This window comes from Cimex lectularius, unplaced genomic scaffold (genome assembly GCF_000648675.2).
Source record: "Cimex lectularius strain Harlan isolate CLEC.00 unplaced genomic scaffold, Clec_2.1 scaffold106, whole genome shotgun sequence".
Classification (NCBI taxonomy): Eukaryota; Metazoa; Arthropoda; class Insecta; order Hemiptera; family Cimicidae; genus Cimex; species Cimex lectularius.
Genome location: NW_019392769.1, coordinates 1,028,242 through 1,041,461, shown reverse-complemented (window position 1 = coordinate 1,041,461; position 13,220 = coordinate 1,028,242). Strand labels below are relative to the sequence as shown.

General features: G+C 33.5%; 1 protein-coding gene across 4 annotated transcripts in view; it reads right to left on the bottom strand.

The window, feature by feature from the left end:
* LOC106662253 overlaps positions 1–12,917 on the bottom strand; it is a 124,820-nt gene extending 111,903 nt beyond the window's left edge. For 3 of the 4 annotated variants that reach the window (XM_024227554.1, XM_024227556.1, XM_024227557.1), the window contains exon 1: positions 12,692–12,916. In XM_024227554.1, the coding sequence (XP_024083322.1) occupies positions 12,692–12,761 (70 nt within the window). In that variant the 5' untranslated portion in view covers positions 12,762–12,916. Of the gene's footprint in view, positions 1–12,691 lie in introns of all 4 variants that reach the window. The other variant, XM_024227555.1, reaches the window with a different exon arrangement.
* Positions 12,918–13,220: the final 303 nt, after the last annotated feature.

Below are 13,220 nucleotides of genomic sequence, written 5' to 3'. Positions count from 1 at the left end.
ACGTTATTTTCAATTATGAAGGTCTATTGATCACATAAAAAATTCAAACGACTCATCTCTTTTACTGGGGTTGTTAATTATATAATGAATCAATTCAATAAATTGGTCTATTGTTGATAATCACTGAGACCTTTTATTCGAGCTTTTTGTTTTTAATTTGATTAAAAGCTACAGCGTGCCTTTTATTTTTGTTCAGATAGAGAATATTAAAGTTTCTTTTTAATTAGATAAGTTGATGTTATGTGTACTATTTCTTAAAGTGTGTCCATCTAGTCTCAAAGAATTTATGCAAGTTTTTCTATCGTATTATATATATAAATTAACTTAAAATAAGACATAGGGTGATATTTCTAATATGTTCAACATGTTAGCTAATAATTTGTGCTTCTTTTATAATTTTAATTTTCTTAGTTAAAACACTTGAAACTAAACCAATTTTTTAATTTACGTAAAACATCAAAAAATTAAGATACAAAAAAGAAATTTAACTTTTTTACGAGGGCATTTCAACTACGAGTTATACGAACCCTCGGGGTGCCGGTGTTTTGGAAAAAAGCCATTTGTAAGTATGTCAGGTTCGAATACAAGGCCGCTGGATTCGAACCATGGACCTTTCAGTGATGAGCGACGTGTCAACGGCTAAACCGTTGCGTCTACCGACGCCCTTCTTAAATATGTTTTAACAATAACAAATTAAAGAAAGGAGGGGGTTATTTATTTTCCATATAAAAGTAAACAACAAACTTTGTGACGCATGTAGTAGGCCGGTGATAAAACAAAATCGAGCCAGGTTAACGGCCGCTGTCACTGATAAGTTTTTGACGGCGTAATCAGAGAATTGCGTGATTTTATGTCTTTCAAGAAGAATTTCTATTACGGGATAAAGTTAATAATAAATAACTTCTTCCGCCGAATCGATATTGTCGTGTAAATTCAATAAAGTCTCAGATAGACTCAAAGTTTATAATTTCCAAGAATTGATTAAAAACGAGAATCCTCCTAGATTGTTTAGACATCGGCCGACAGCCTTCGTTTTATAAACTTTATACTTATAAGCAACATAGAAATGTTTAGCGTTTAATTGTTGACTTTTAGTGTTCAAGAAGTTTGCTTCTGTAGTTGACGGAGTGGAAGCTTTTGATAAAAGTCAAGCTTAATTTATTACACGAAAGGAACACATTTTCATTTGGGACATCCTAAACGCCTGTAGATTATTAGTACTTTTTCTTTGTAGAGAAACTCTTAAGTAGTAGATTTTATTTTGAAATTGATTTACAAATAGCGATGTTTTAACTTTAATTTTCAGATTAAAATTAATTAAATTTTACAAATCCATCTCTAACTTCTTAAGCGCGGATTTATTTATTTCCAGTGTATAGTAAATCAAAGCGAAATAAACAAACAACAGGTGGAAACTCGTCCAAGCGGTGTTTGTTTGTAAACAGAACGAAACCCAGGGTGATCCACTGACCTCTTTACGGTTTTTATAAGACAGTCTTACAACATAACATTTTTTAAGTACTCTTTACATTCTTTAATCAATTAAGCATCTATTTAACAAATAGAGCATAAAAAGTAAAGCATAGTATTTCAATATAAATAATTTTGCTAAACAATAGATAACATTTTTCTGCCTTTAGGCAACGCTATCTATTGATTATGTGTTTTTTATTTAAATTTATAAAATATCAGGATAGTTTGAAATATAGTTGTTTTGCTAATATTTGAAATGTTTCTTTCTCAGAAATATTTGGATACACAGACGAAACCACAGGCTAGGTTAAAAAAAGACAACCATTTAATCTGCTTGTCTTTTTCAATCAAAATGAGAATGACAGCCACAAACTTTTTCAATCCCCCGATAAACTGCTTTATCCCAAGAGGCTTTACAATTAGCCCTGAATAAATAGGCAGAGAGAAGGGATTCTGGAAACAATGTTGTTTTTAACTCCCTTAAGGCGAGAAATGGAGTCAAGACGGACCTAAAATGACAAATAGAATTTGAGCATCGCACCTGACCTTAAATGACAGTGAGACGATGGCTATTTAACTCGATTCCTTTCTTTAAAAATTGGCTTAAATGATTTGTAATTCAGTACATGCAAAAAAACCTACTAGAAAAATAATTGTTTTACCTTACCAAGGTTTAATGCAAGAGCCAAAATTTTCTCCATCGTATGAAAATAATTTAAAATGGTCCGACGAAAACACATTATTTATGTAAAACAGAAGCTCATGTGTTGTTATATTCATGTTCCTACAACAATTGTACTTTTTTAATTTCAAATTGATATAAAGTCTTGTCAAAAGTCTCCAGATGGAAGTTACATAAGTTTACTAGTGTGAACTAAGTAAGAACATTAGGAATTAGCTAGGTTTATGGAGAAACTTTACAGTAAGTACAGGCACACAGTAGCACGAACCTTGATTCAACTCTGTCTAAAATTTATAAAAATTATATTTTGTCATTTATAAAAAGTAGCGACCGTTTTTTTCGGACCAAAATATCATTTTATTTTACTACAACCTGTCTTCCATAGAATGAAACTAGTCCGATGAGACTCCAAGCATGAAAAATATATTCAAATGACTTTTTGAAATATGCGTACCAAGTGAATGGATTTGCAACCCTTTATCATTCCGATTACGTAAATTAACAATAAACAGCTTGTTCAATGTATGCACTACAAGATATGTTCAATATTTTAAAAAATTGCACTTAAATTTGATGTTCTAAGCAGCAGACCAATGTTGAGTAATACATTCCTTAAAAGTAGGATCCCCTCTCCCATCACGATATCCTAGATTTTATGTACTTTCGCGTTTGTACTTTTCTTTGCTTTCAAGATCAAGATAGAAATTCATCCATCGAGGCGACGACTAAGCAGGAAAGATGAATGTAAGCAGTCGACTCAGAATCAACGCTTTGTTTCATGGGAACTCGTGGGAGGCTGAAGTTGGAACAAGTTTCGTCAGTTTGTCTGCTTCCAGAAACTTGGCCAAATTTGATCAAACGGCGAGTTGCCCGCAACAATTGAGTCAGCCGTTTGGGTCTACGTGAAGAATACTTTTTGTTTTCTTATAAAAGTACAAATTAACTGAAATACTTATCACTATCGCTTAGTTAGAAAATGTTTAACAATGGAGAAATATTTGCAATGGAAACAAGAAAAAGATGCCAGACAAGGGATACGGAGAAAGAAAGAGGGGAGAGAAAAATAGATAGATATGTCAATAAATCTAAGTTCGAAGAAGAAAAAGGAAAAGAGAAGTAAGATAAAAAAAGAGTAAATGATGAGATCAAAGTGACGAATAAGGTTGATGATTGATTAATCATTTAATCATAATCTCATAGTATTAGGTATCTTCGATCTATCTTACAGTTAACGACATCATTGGATATTGTGTTTTTTAAATGAGTCTTAATCTTTTGTCATTGATGCTATTCTTGACTTTATTAGGAAGTTTATTGAATTCTTGTAAGCCCTTAATAACAAAAGTGTCATTGATGGATTTGGTTTTGTAATACACGAGGTATTTTTAACTCACATGTTGAGGGAGTATTTACGTCACTCAAAATTACGTAAGTAGCACGGATTTTTTGACTTGAAATTTTTAATTGGTAAGTTTACTTTATATTTAATTAGATCATTACAACTTATAAATCACAAAAATTATAAATTATAGAATTATATATTTATTTGATCAATAATATGATTCTATAACTAAAAAATGGTGAGGAGAGGGAAGGCAGGAAGTAGAGAGAGAGAGAGAGAGAGAGAGAGAGAGAGAGAGAGAGAGAGAGAGAGAGAGAGTGTGTGTGTGTGAGAGAGAGAGTGTGTGTAAGAAAGAGCACTAGTTTGTGCGACGGAAGGAGAAAAGAAAGGAAAATTAGATTAGAAAGGCGAGAGAGAGAGAGAGAGAGAAAAAAATAGCATCGATAAGGTTTAAGAGAAAGTGGGTCTTATATGAAACACTATAATGGCAAAGTTAGACTAAGTGACAATGAAAGAAAATAAATGTCAGATAAGGCAAAGGTTGAGAAAAAAGTAGGTTAGGTGCAGAAGAGATTGAGAAAAACGATGCGTGCGAGGGAGATAGATAGATAGATAGATAGATAGAGAGAGAGAGAGAGAGAGAGAGAGAGTGAGAGAGAGAGTGTGTGTGTGTGAGAGAGAGAGAGTGTGTAAGAAAGAGCACTAGTTTGTGTGACGGAAGGAGAAAAGAAAGGAAAATTAGATTAGAAAGGCGAGAGAGAGAGAGAGAGAGAGAGAGAGAGAGAAAATAAATAGCATCGACAAGGTTTAAGAGAAAGTGGGTCTTATATGAAACACTATAAATGGCAAAGTTAGACTAAGTGACAATGAAAGAAAATAAATGTCAGATAAGGCAAAGGTTGAGAAAAAAGTAGGTTAGGTGCAGAAGAGATTGAGAAAAATGATGCGTGCGAGGGAGATAGAGAGAGAGAGAGAAAATTATGAAAAAGGGAAATTTACGAACAGCGATGTGAGAGCAGAAGAAAAATGAGAGATATAAAAAGAGAGGAATAGAGGTACAAAAAATGAAAGTGAGTGAGTGAGAAATAAAATAATAATAATAAAAGAAATAGTACTAAACCAACAATACGATTTATGCTGTACATGTGGAGAACATAATTACTTTTTAATCCATTGCAAACAACTTTAAACAATGTATTTTGTACGTCTAGAAAACATTTACCACGTTTGTTGTGAAAGTAGTTAGGGTATATTAAAAAATAAAATATAAACAAAAATACTGGTAAAGTGTTTCAAATAAATTATGTAATTTACACCTATATTATCCTTTTTCTAGTAAATTATTTGTTCAGAAGTCTTCATAACGAAAAAGTAAATGGAACCAGCGATATGAGTTCTTCATATTTTTCATTTCTGTTTATTGGAGAATAAACTGTGGTATGTTATGGATTTGTTTTTAATCACTTTTTACACATGGAAATTCCGTGAACGCGAAGAATTTTAAACGTTCTGGTAAAAAATATGGCTAAAATCAGATTTTAAAAAAATATGGCAGGAAGGTTGGTTTGCTAATACCATAGCTCAATACATATTTCACATCTGTCAAAAAGCCTTTTTCCGCATATCGAAATACTAAAACACATACGTGCAAACCGAGCAATTTTTATGTTTGGGACATATTATATTGAACTTTTTTTAAAGTAAAAAAACAAAACATGTAAAATGGGTCGTTGACTTAAATAGTCTGAATTCAATATAGCCAGTTGGGATCAGGGATGAGAACAGAAAGGGTCGAGGGTGGAAGATCTGGTAAAAAATGAGGCTGGATACTCAGTACTCATAGATCACATCTGTCACACAAACATAGCTTGTTTGTAACTGTCAGATTCAAATCATATCGACGTCGACATGAATCGGCAACGAAGTATGTAATCTGACAGAAATTAGACTTTGATAATGTGAACGAAAGTTTAGATTTAGTTTACCTAATTCATAAATTGTTTTATAATATTATTTTTGTACTTTATAAAAAGTATTTATTTATTTAAAAGAAAATGCGGATGCATGTGGATACAAATTATTGTTACATCATTTTATAAAGATATATTCAGATTAATTTATTTTCTTGAGTTTGTTTAACGTTATTTATGTATTTAATAATTCATGACAACTGTCCCTATTTTCTAGTTGTTAATTCATATAATTTATTAATACTGATAAAATTATATCAATATAATTTATTGTATAATTTATTTGCTTATTTAATCTTGACTTTATCTGGTGTTTTATTGTTATGTTATTGAAATTTTTCTTCCTTTCGTTGATTGAAGAAGCAGTGCACACATGCAGTACGTCTTTCCACATAAATCAAAAACCCATGTATTAAAGTATATATTTTTATTTAGAAAACCCAAAAATTTTAATTCAATTAATTGTTAAAATTGAGTGAGCAGAACAATACGTAAAATTAACGTTAAACAAACGTTGGGGGAAAACAAAAATAATTACTGCTTTAAGAGCGTTAACTAACATTTTTAAGAAGACAGCTACATCATTTGTAAGATTTCTTTTAATAAACTAAAACCGTTTTTGCACAGAATGAAAATTTTCCAGTGAGATTTTGAGCATTAGTAGTGCTTCAAATAATTTTTTGAAAGTTGTGAATCGACGGTTTTAGTGTATCATGTCTTTATGAACTTGAAAGTCTTGATGATTCTAGTCTTTATTTTCTCGGTCAAAAAGAACCTCCTCAACTAAAATATCAACTCTCAACTGCAAGAAAAATCGGCGTATAACTTTTTACGGTGATAATTGAGTGGCAACGGGAAAAGTTCGAGCACGATCGGAAAATCGCTTCTCCCGAACAATTGTGTTTTTCACCTTTTCTCTAAAACTCTCCTGTATATTGAAAAAGATTCTTTTTTCAGTTTATCGGGAAATAATAGGCAATCAATTGTCGCGAAAAATTATTTTAAGAACCACCCCGGAGCGGAGAAATAATTTTATTTAAGGTATAAAAATTTTGACAATTTTAGGCTGTTGCCGAAAAATTAATGATTCATTATTTTTAGGAAACCCTTAATTTCCAATTTGTTATAGAGCCCAAATAGATTTTGAGAAAATAGTGCCAACGTGTCTATGCAACGTTTTGGCCTCTCTTTGAACAACTAAATTAAAATGAAAAATATCTGAAATACGGTAGCATTTTAGAGTTTGATGCTTAAACCGAAAATGCAGACTCTCACAAAAACGTATCAAATTAAAATACATCGGGGAAGTGGGCCAACTATTGGTCCAAAAAATCCCCTTAAAGGGTTATAAATTCTAACGTAGAAATATAACATTAATTCGTATAATTAAATTTTTGAAATCGTTAGAGCTAGCTTAAAACAAAAATAAGAAAATATTTTATCTTTTCTTTTTTCTTTGAGGCGGGGGCAGAGAGGCAGAGTAGTCTGAAGAAGCAATATCCGGTCGTTTAAGAGGATAAAAAAGGTGAAAAGTTGACTAAATTATCATACATGCGATATCATTTAAAAAAATGTTCGAAGTCAACAGAAATTTCATCTTTCATTTGTAATAACAGGCTTTTAAAATAATCTACACAAAAGCACGTTGCACTGTTCAAGAAAATAAGCACATTTTTGACTATGGCCGACATGGGCTTCGAAACTAATCAAATTCACAAAACTTTAGGCATTTTAAGTACGCCAAAATGACAAAATGTCTCCATGTTTTTACTTTTTTTTGTACCAACCGTTACCACATGCAATCTAAATGACATGTTTTGGTATTTATTGCAAAAAATCAATAAATATTTTCTAGAAAAACGTGATCAGATTGTCAGTGCAACAATCACGCACTTTATTTTCTTTGAACTTCAAAAATTCGATTATAAGAAACAAAAATCCGTATTTTTTCGTTTAAAGGGGGTAATGTCACAGACAGGAAAGTGAGAGAAAAAAAGAATTAAAGTTGGACACATAATGGGGCTTGATACCCATACCAGCTGTGACAACTGGAAAGCTAATGGCCCTTTCTCGTCCGGTAAGTCTTTACTGCCTGGGTCCGCACGCTCACCTAGATGATAAATTCCTTTCATAACTTCACGTTTCGGACATCAACCCCTGTGCAAGCGGCCTTTTTACTACCCTAAACTTGACCTTTAGCCCCTTCTACTGTTCCCCCAAAACGTGTACTCTTGAAAATTTAAACGATCAGCACGACAAATACGTTAAAGGCAGCATAGCAGATTTTTTGAACTACGATCGAACAACGCAAAAGTAACATTTTTTTAAATGTCAACATCGATCCTCCCCTTCTTTTATGCAAATAAACTTTCAGAGGGGGGAATCCAAAGCACGCAACTTACTGGTACTTATCGCGTCAAGTCCGGGCTGACGTGCAATAGGCTTTCCTCAGGATACGGTGCAGGGGCTATCATAAAGACATTCACGGGTTCGCGGAAGTGTCGTAACGATTTTAAACAATAAACACGGTTATAAAGAAAAGTTTAAATCTGGCGTAAGGAGAAAAGGCGTAAAAACGTCGCCATTAAAACCATTAATAAAACCCCTAGAAACTTCGTTGCTCTTATAAATAGGCAGGTTGTTCTAGGTAGTGTTAAAAATTACCAATCCTAGTTAAACTTAACTATAAATAAATTTTTATAAAAAAAAAATACTACAATATTTGACATATGAGATTTTTCTTAGGTTGTGCGGGGTAACGAACCTGTATTTTGGTCCTTTTCTGTCATTCTTGTATGTCAATCTGTACTGTTATCGTTTCATCTTCGTCGGTTAACTTGCAGCACCCTACTTATATCTTTGACTCAACACTGATAATGGAGAAAGGCTGAAAGAAAGCAAACCGGTGAGGAAAGGGGCAGGCCAAATGATCGGAAAGTGACAAATTGCAGTGCAAAAATCACAAATAAAAAGGCTGAAAAAACATTGGAAGAAGGGTAAAACCAATCGGAAGTCTTAAACTGTTGTAACACCATTTCTTCCACTCTAGTTTACAAAGTGTTCGGCTTCGATGCGTTTTTAGATTTTGTCCTCGCTTTCGATAAGGTCTGGCACCAAAACATCCTCTATAAATTAAGCAATTCCTACCCACCGCTTATTATTCTTAAATCCTATTTAACTGACCGCTCCTTCAGAGGATTTAGATATCAGACAGGTACAGACCGGCGTCTCACAAGGGAGCATTCTAGGTCTCATCCTTTATACCATATGTACTGCTCACTTTCCTGTACATCCCAATACCATCAGTAGGGGCGTCGGTGACCTCAATGGTTTAGGCGGCGTTGACACGGTAAGGTAAAGGACCCGGGTTTAAATCCAGCGGCCATGCATTCGAACCCGACATACATATTAATGTGCTTTTTTTCAAAAACACCGGCACCCAGAGGGTTGATATAACCTCTGCTGTTGCGCACCCTCGTAGGAAAAAAACCACAAGTGAAGTCCAATATACAAAACCTTCGGGTTGGCCAGTTGCCACCCGCAACATTAAATATCGAGGGAGTATTTCAATACTATTTCTTGTCCTGCTGAAGTTTACACGTAATGATTTAGAATGATTCAAGTCAAGCTTATTAATAGCAAACCACTGGATTGCCCTATCAAATATTTCAGGAGTTTGGCATCAAAAAAGGGCAGAGGGAATTACCACGAATCACTAAGTTAAAGTCATCAGCGTATAGTTATGAAGTAATCAGGAGCACTAAGGAAGGAGGGCAAGTAGTTGCAAAACATAAAGCAGAAACAATAGTGAGCCTAGTATGAAGCACTCCCATGTTATCATTCTCACCTTTAATTTCATCTCATCATTTTCATTTTCATTCTTTATCGAAACTGACCGGAGCCATTGTCAACTTTAATATTCATTGTAGACCGTCTTCCTTACATATAGGAGCCAATCCACTTTATTACTTTACCAATTACACCATACATCGACAACTTACTGATAAGAATATGATGAACTCAGTCGAAAATTTTGGCTAAATCAAGGTAATTGAATAATCTCCCTCATCCAAAATAGAGGACACATAATTTATTAAAACAAATTTTTTTTATCTACTTTCATTCATAATAAGTTCAAACACTTTAGAAAATGCTGTAAGAATTGAGATTGGTCTATAGTGAATAGATATGGTCTACTGTAATTCGTGATCACCTTTCTTATGGATGGGGATCCTAAATTTTTTTGTGGCTTGGAACATGATCCATAATTTTTTACCGTATGGCGATCATGCATAATAAATTCAGACACTTTAGAAAATAATTTAAGAAGAAATTGGCCTATAGTTGTTCAATAATTCTTGATCACCTTAAAATCTTCAAGAAATTCTCCCTGAGCAATGCTAAAATTGAATAGATTAGATCTATTGTGAAGTAAAAGAAGAAATGAATGTTTAGTCAAATATAAAACTCGGGGTCAATAAGGTAGGAGGACAGGTCCTTAACACAGTACAGAAACATGGTGGGTCAAGTATGCTACATTGAGGAACGTTCATAATATTATATTTTATGGAAAACGACCGGAGCCATAGCCAGCTTTAGAATTCATTGTAGACTATCTTCCCTAAATATATGAGCCAAACCATTTCAGTACTTGACCATACTCTTTGATAAGAATACGACCAACCCGGTCAAAAGCTTTGGATAAATCCAGGTATGTCCCGACTCCCAAAATCTCCCACATCCAAAACAGAGTACATATAGTTTGTTACATCAAAAACTGCTGGTCTGTTCTAAGCAATGCTGAGAAAAAATGATCCACATATTTTTACGGTATGACGGTCATTCATAGTAAGTTTATAAACTTTATAAAATACTGTAGAATGGATATAGGTCTATAGTTCTTCACCATCTTTCTTATGAATGTGGATAATTTGCGTGCTTGAAAGCGTCATGGAATTCTTTCTGAGCCTTGGAAAGATTGAATAGAGCAGACAGATTCTTAAGGAAAGATCTGAATGAAAGTCTACAAAAATCTTGTATAACTTGGCATCGATTTGTTAATGGTCATTTTCACGAAATCTTTGTCAATAATTGAAAAAACCTATTAAAATAAAGTTAATAACGGGGAATTTGTAAAGGTTTGACAAGACAATAATCTGCGGTTTGTTGTATAAACTCGAGAGTGCCTAATAAATCAGTTTTTCATTTACATAAACTTATTAAAAAGATTTGTTTTTACATCTTATGCGCCACATTGGTTAAGTAGCATGGATTATATTTTAGGGATTGGGTTGGTTGGTGTTGGCTATTTTAGAAGATTTACATCGCAGAATGATATTGCGATTCCGTAAAACAATAGCAAGACAATAATCATCGCAGAACGGATCTATTAACCACTTCTAAGTGCGCCCTTCTCCCGAATGTCATAAACATCATTTGGATGAAGTGGAGAGTAATTCTTTATTAGAAAATGCTTTCTGGAAAGGCTCAATTCCAAGCAGAACAAAGAAAATGTAATATTCCAGCCGTTTTGATTAAGGTTGAACAGAAATAAAAGACCAGTTTTGTCGAGATTTTTTCCACCTTTATGGATTTTATATGGATAAGCTTTAAATTAGTTAGATTATTGACAAATAAGTGAAGTAATTTATGAATAAAAAACGGGAAAGTACATCAGAATTTAGCCTTCTCAAATAAAAATTTTCACTTCAATTACAACCCAAACAGTGACAAATGTATGAAGGTCGAAAGAGAGATTTTCACTGCAGACAACCATACTCTCTCAAAACAAAAAAAGGAAAACTGACTTAGTCTCGCTTTTGTTTCAATTTTTTTTAAAGAATTTCACTACCGTTTAGCAGTAGAGCAAACCTAACAGGAAAGAGTAGAAACTTATACAGAACACGTTGTAGATTTATTTTCTTTGTCTAGTGTCCCATGAATGTTATGGTCGGAAGCACTCCTAAAGCTTTTGCATACCAAACTTTGCACCGTAACCTTTCGTCGAGTTTTGTCACATCGTTAAGAGTTTTCAAGTTGACTAGTCTTAAATGACATCCAGGGAAGTTTAATTAAAATACTCGTACGGCAAAAAAATTAAGTACTGGCCGTCAAGCTTAATAAAGGTTGAAAAGAGTTTAATTTCATCTTACGATTCAATTTGTTATTTATTAACGTCTGTTATACCCTTGTAAATGCAAATTGTCTAACTACAAGATTGTGCAATACTTGTACAATTGTAGTGAAATTTTTAACGAGCCTGGCGTGTGTGAAAATGAAATTACGCTCGTGGAAATTTAATCAAAGCAACCTGGCATTTAGTTGCTTGAAAGGTCGTAATAACATAACATACGATATTTTATAATACCTTTCATCATCAGCATCAGTCAGCCTGTCGGCGGCAGGCATTTTGCTGGAAAATCTCGATTGGCAAACAACGCGATAGGAATTACTTAAAAATCCAAAACGAAAATAAGTAATCATACAATATATATATTGAATTTCAAGTTTTATGTGCAATTTAATTTTATCTTCGTTATATTTTAAGAATACAGACTTATTTGTCAGATTTTGTTAGTTCATTTCAGTTACTATGTACTACTACATGAGTCAAAATATATGCATAATTTATTTTTTAAATATTAACAGTATCGGTGCATTTCATTATACCATGTGTAATTCATAAATATGAGTATAAAGGAAAACATTTGTAGATAGAACAACAAATTTTCAATTTAAAATTTTAATCAGTTTGTGAAAATTCCCAATTTATCTTAACTCTAGAGTCTAAAAATCGGGGCTTTCTTCAAATTAATGATATATCTGACTCCAATTTTTAATATTTATCAAAAGTGTTTTTAAACGTTTGCCTTTTGATTTGACCTGTTAATTTGGGGTCTTGGTGTGTTAATTTTAACTGGTGGTTGACCAATTGTTTGCCTTTCTTAGAAAAAAACCTTTTCAAAATATTAGATTTGTGCAGTGCTCGCTGATACATAGCTCGCTTTGATGTAATTGTCCCGACCTTCGCGACACATTGAACATATTGGCGACATTTATTTCTTTCGTCATAATAGCATATCCTTGTTTATAATTGAATTTAAATTGTACTCTGTCGCGTGCGGACGCTTAGAGATGAAAAACGGGAGGGGGTCGGATATACTTATATTTACGAAATAAAACATTTAAAAATAAATAAAAGATCGAATTTAGAGGGAAACTCACCGAAAAAATGAAAACCAAACGTGAAGAAATTGAGGAGGAGCATGTAGTCAAAAAATGAAATTCGACCCATTTCGCTTTTCTTGTTTCTTTTTCCCCCTTAAACGGTTTTAAAATTTTCCGTCTTCATTGTCTTTCCCTCGACTGGATTGTCCATTCGCGAACCGTTCTTCATAGGGCTCGTGTTCCCGCTGGACTGAGGGATCGGGGTGCGGACGAGGACTCGAGGGTTGTCCTGCTGCGCACTCTCGACCACCTGTGGACGCTCCGCCCCATTCAAGATCCTTTTATCACTCGACACGAACGAAGAGCTCCTACGATCAGAATTCGGGTTTGCTGGACTTCGAAGGAGGCAGGGTTTTCTTTAAAGCCAGTGTAGATTAATGTGCACCAGATCAAACAGCATCCTTACGGAGGTCTTCAGATCGCCAAAAAATTTAAAAATCCATTTTTTCTGGTTTTATCAGCATATTTTTTATATATATTTATACTGATAAAATTGAGTTCAAATTCAAAATCGTGCGGTTTTGAC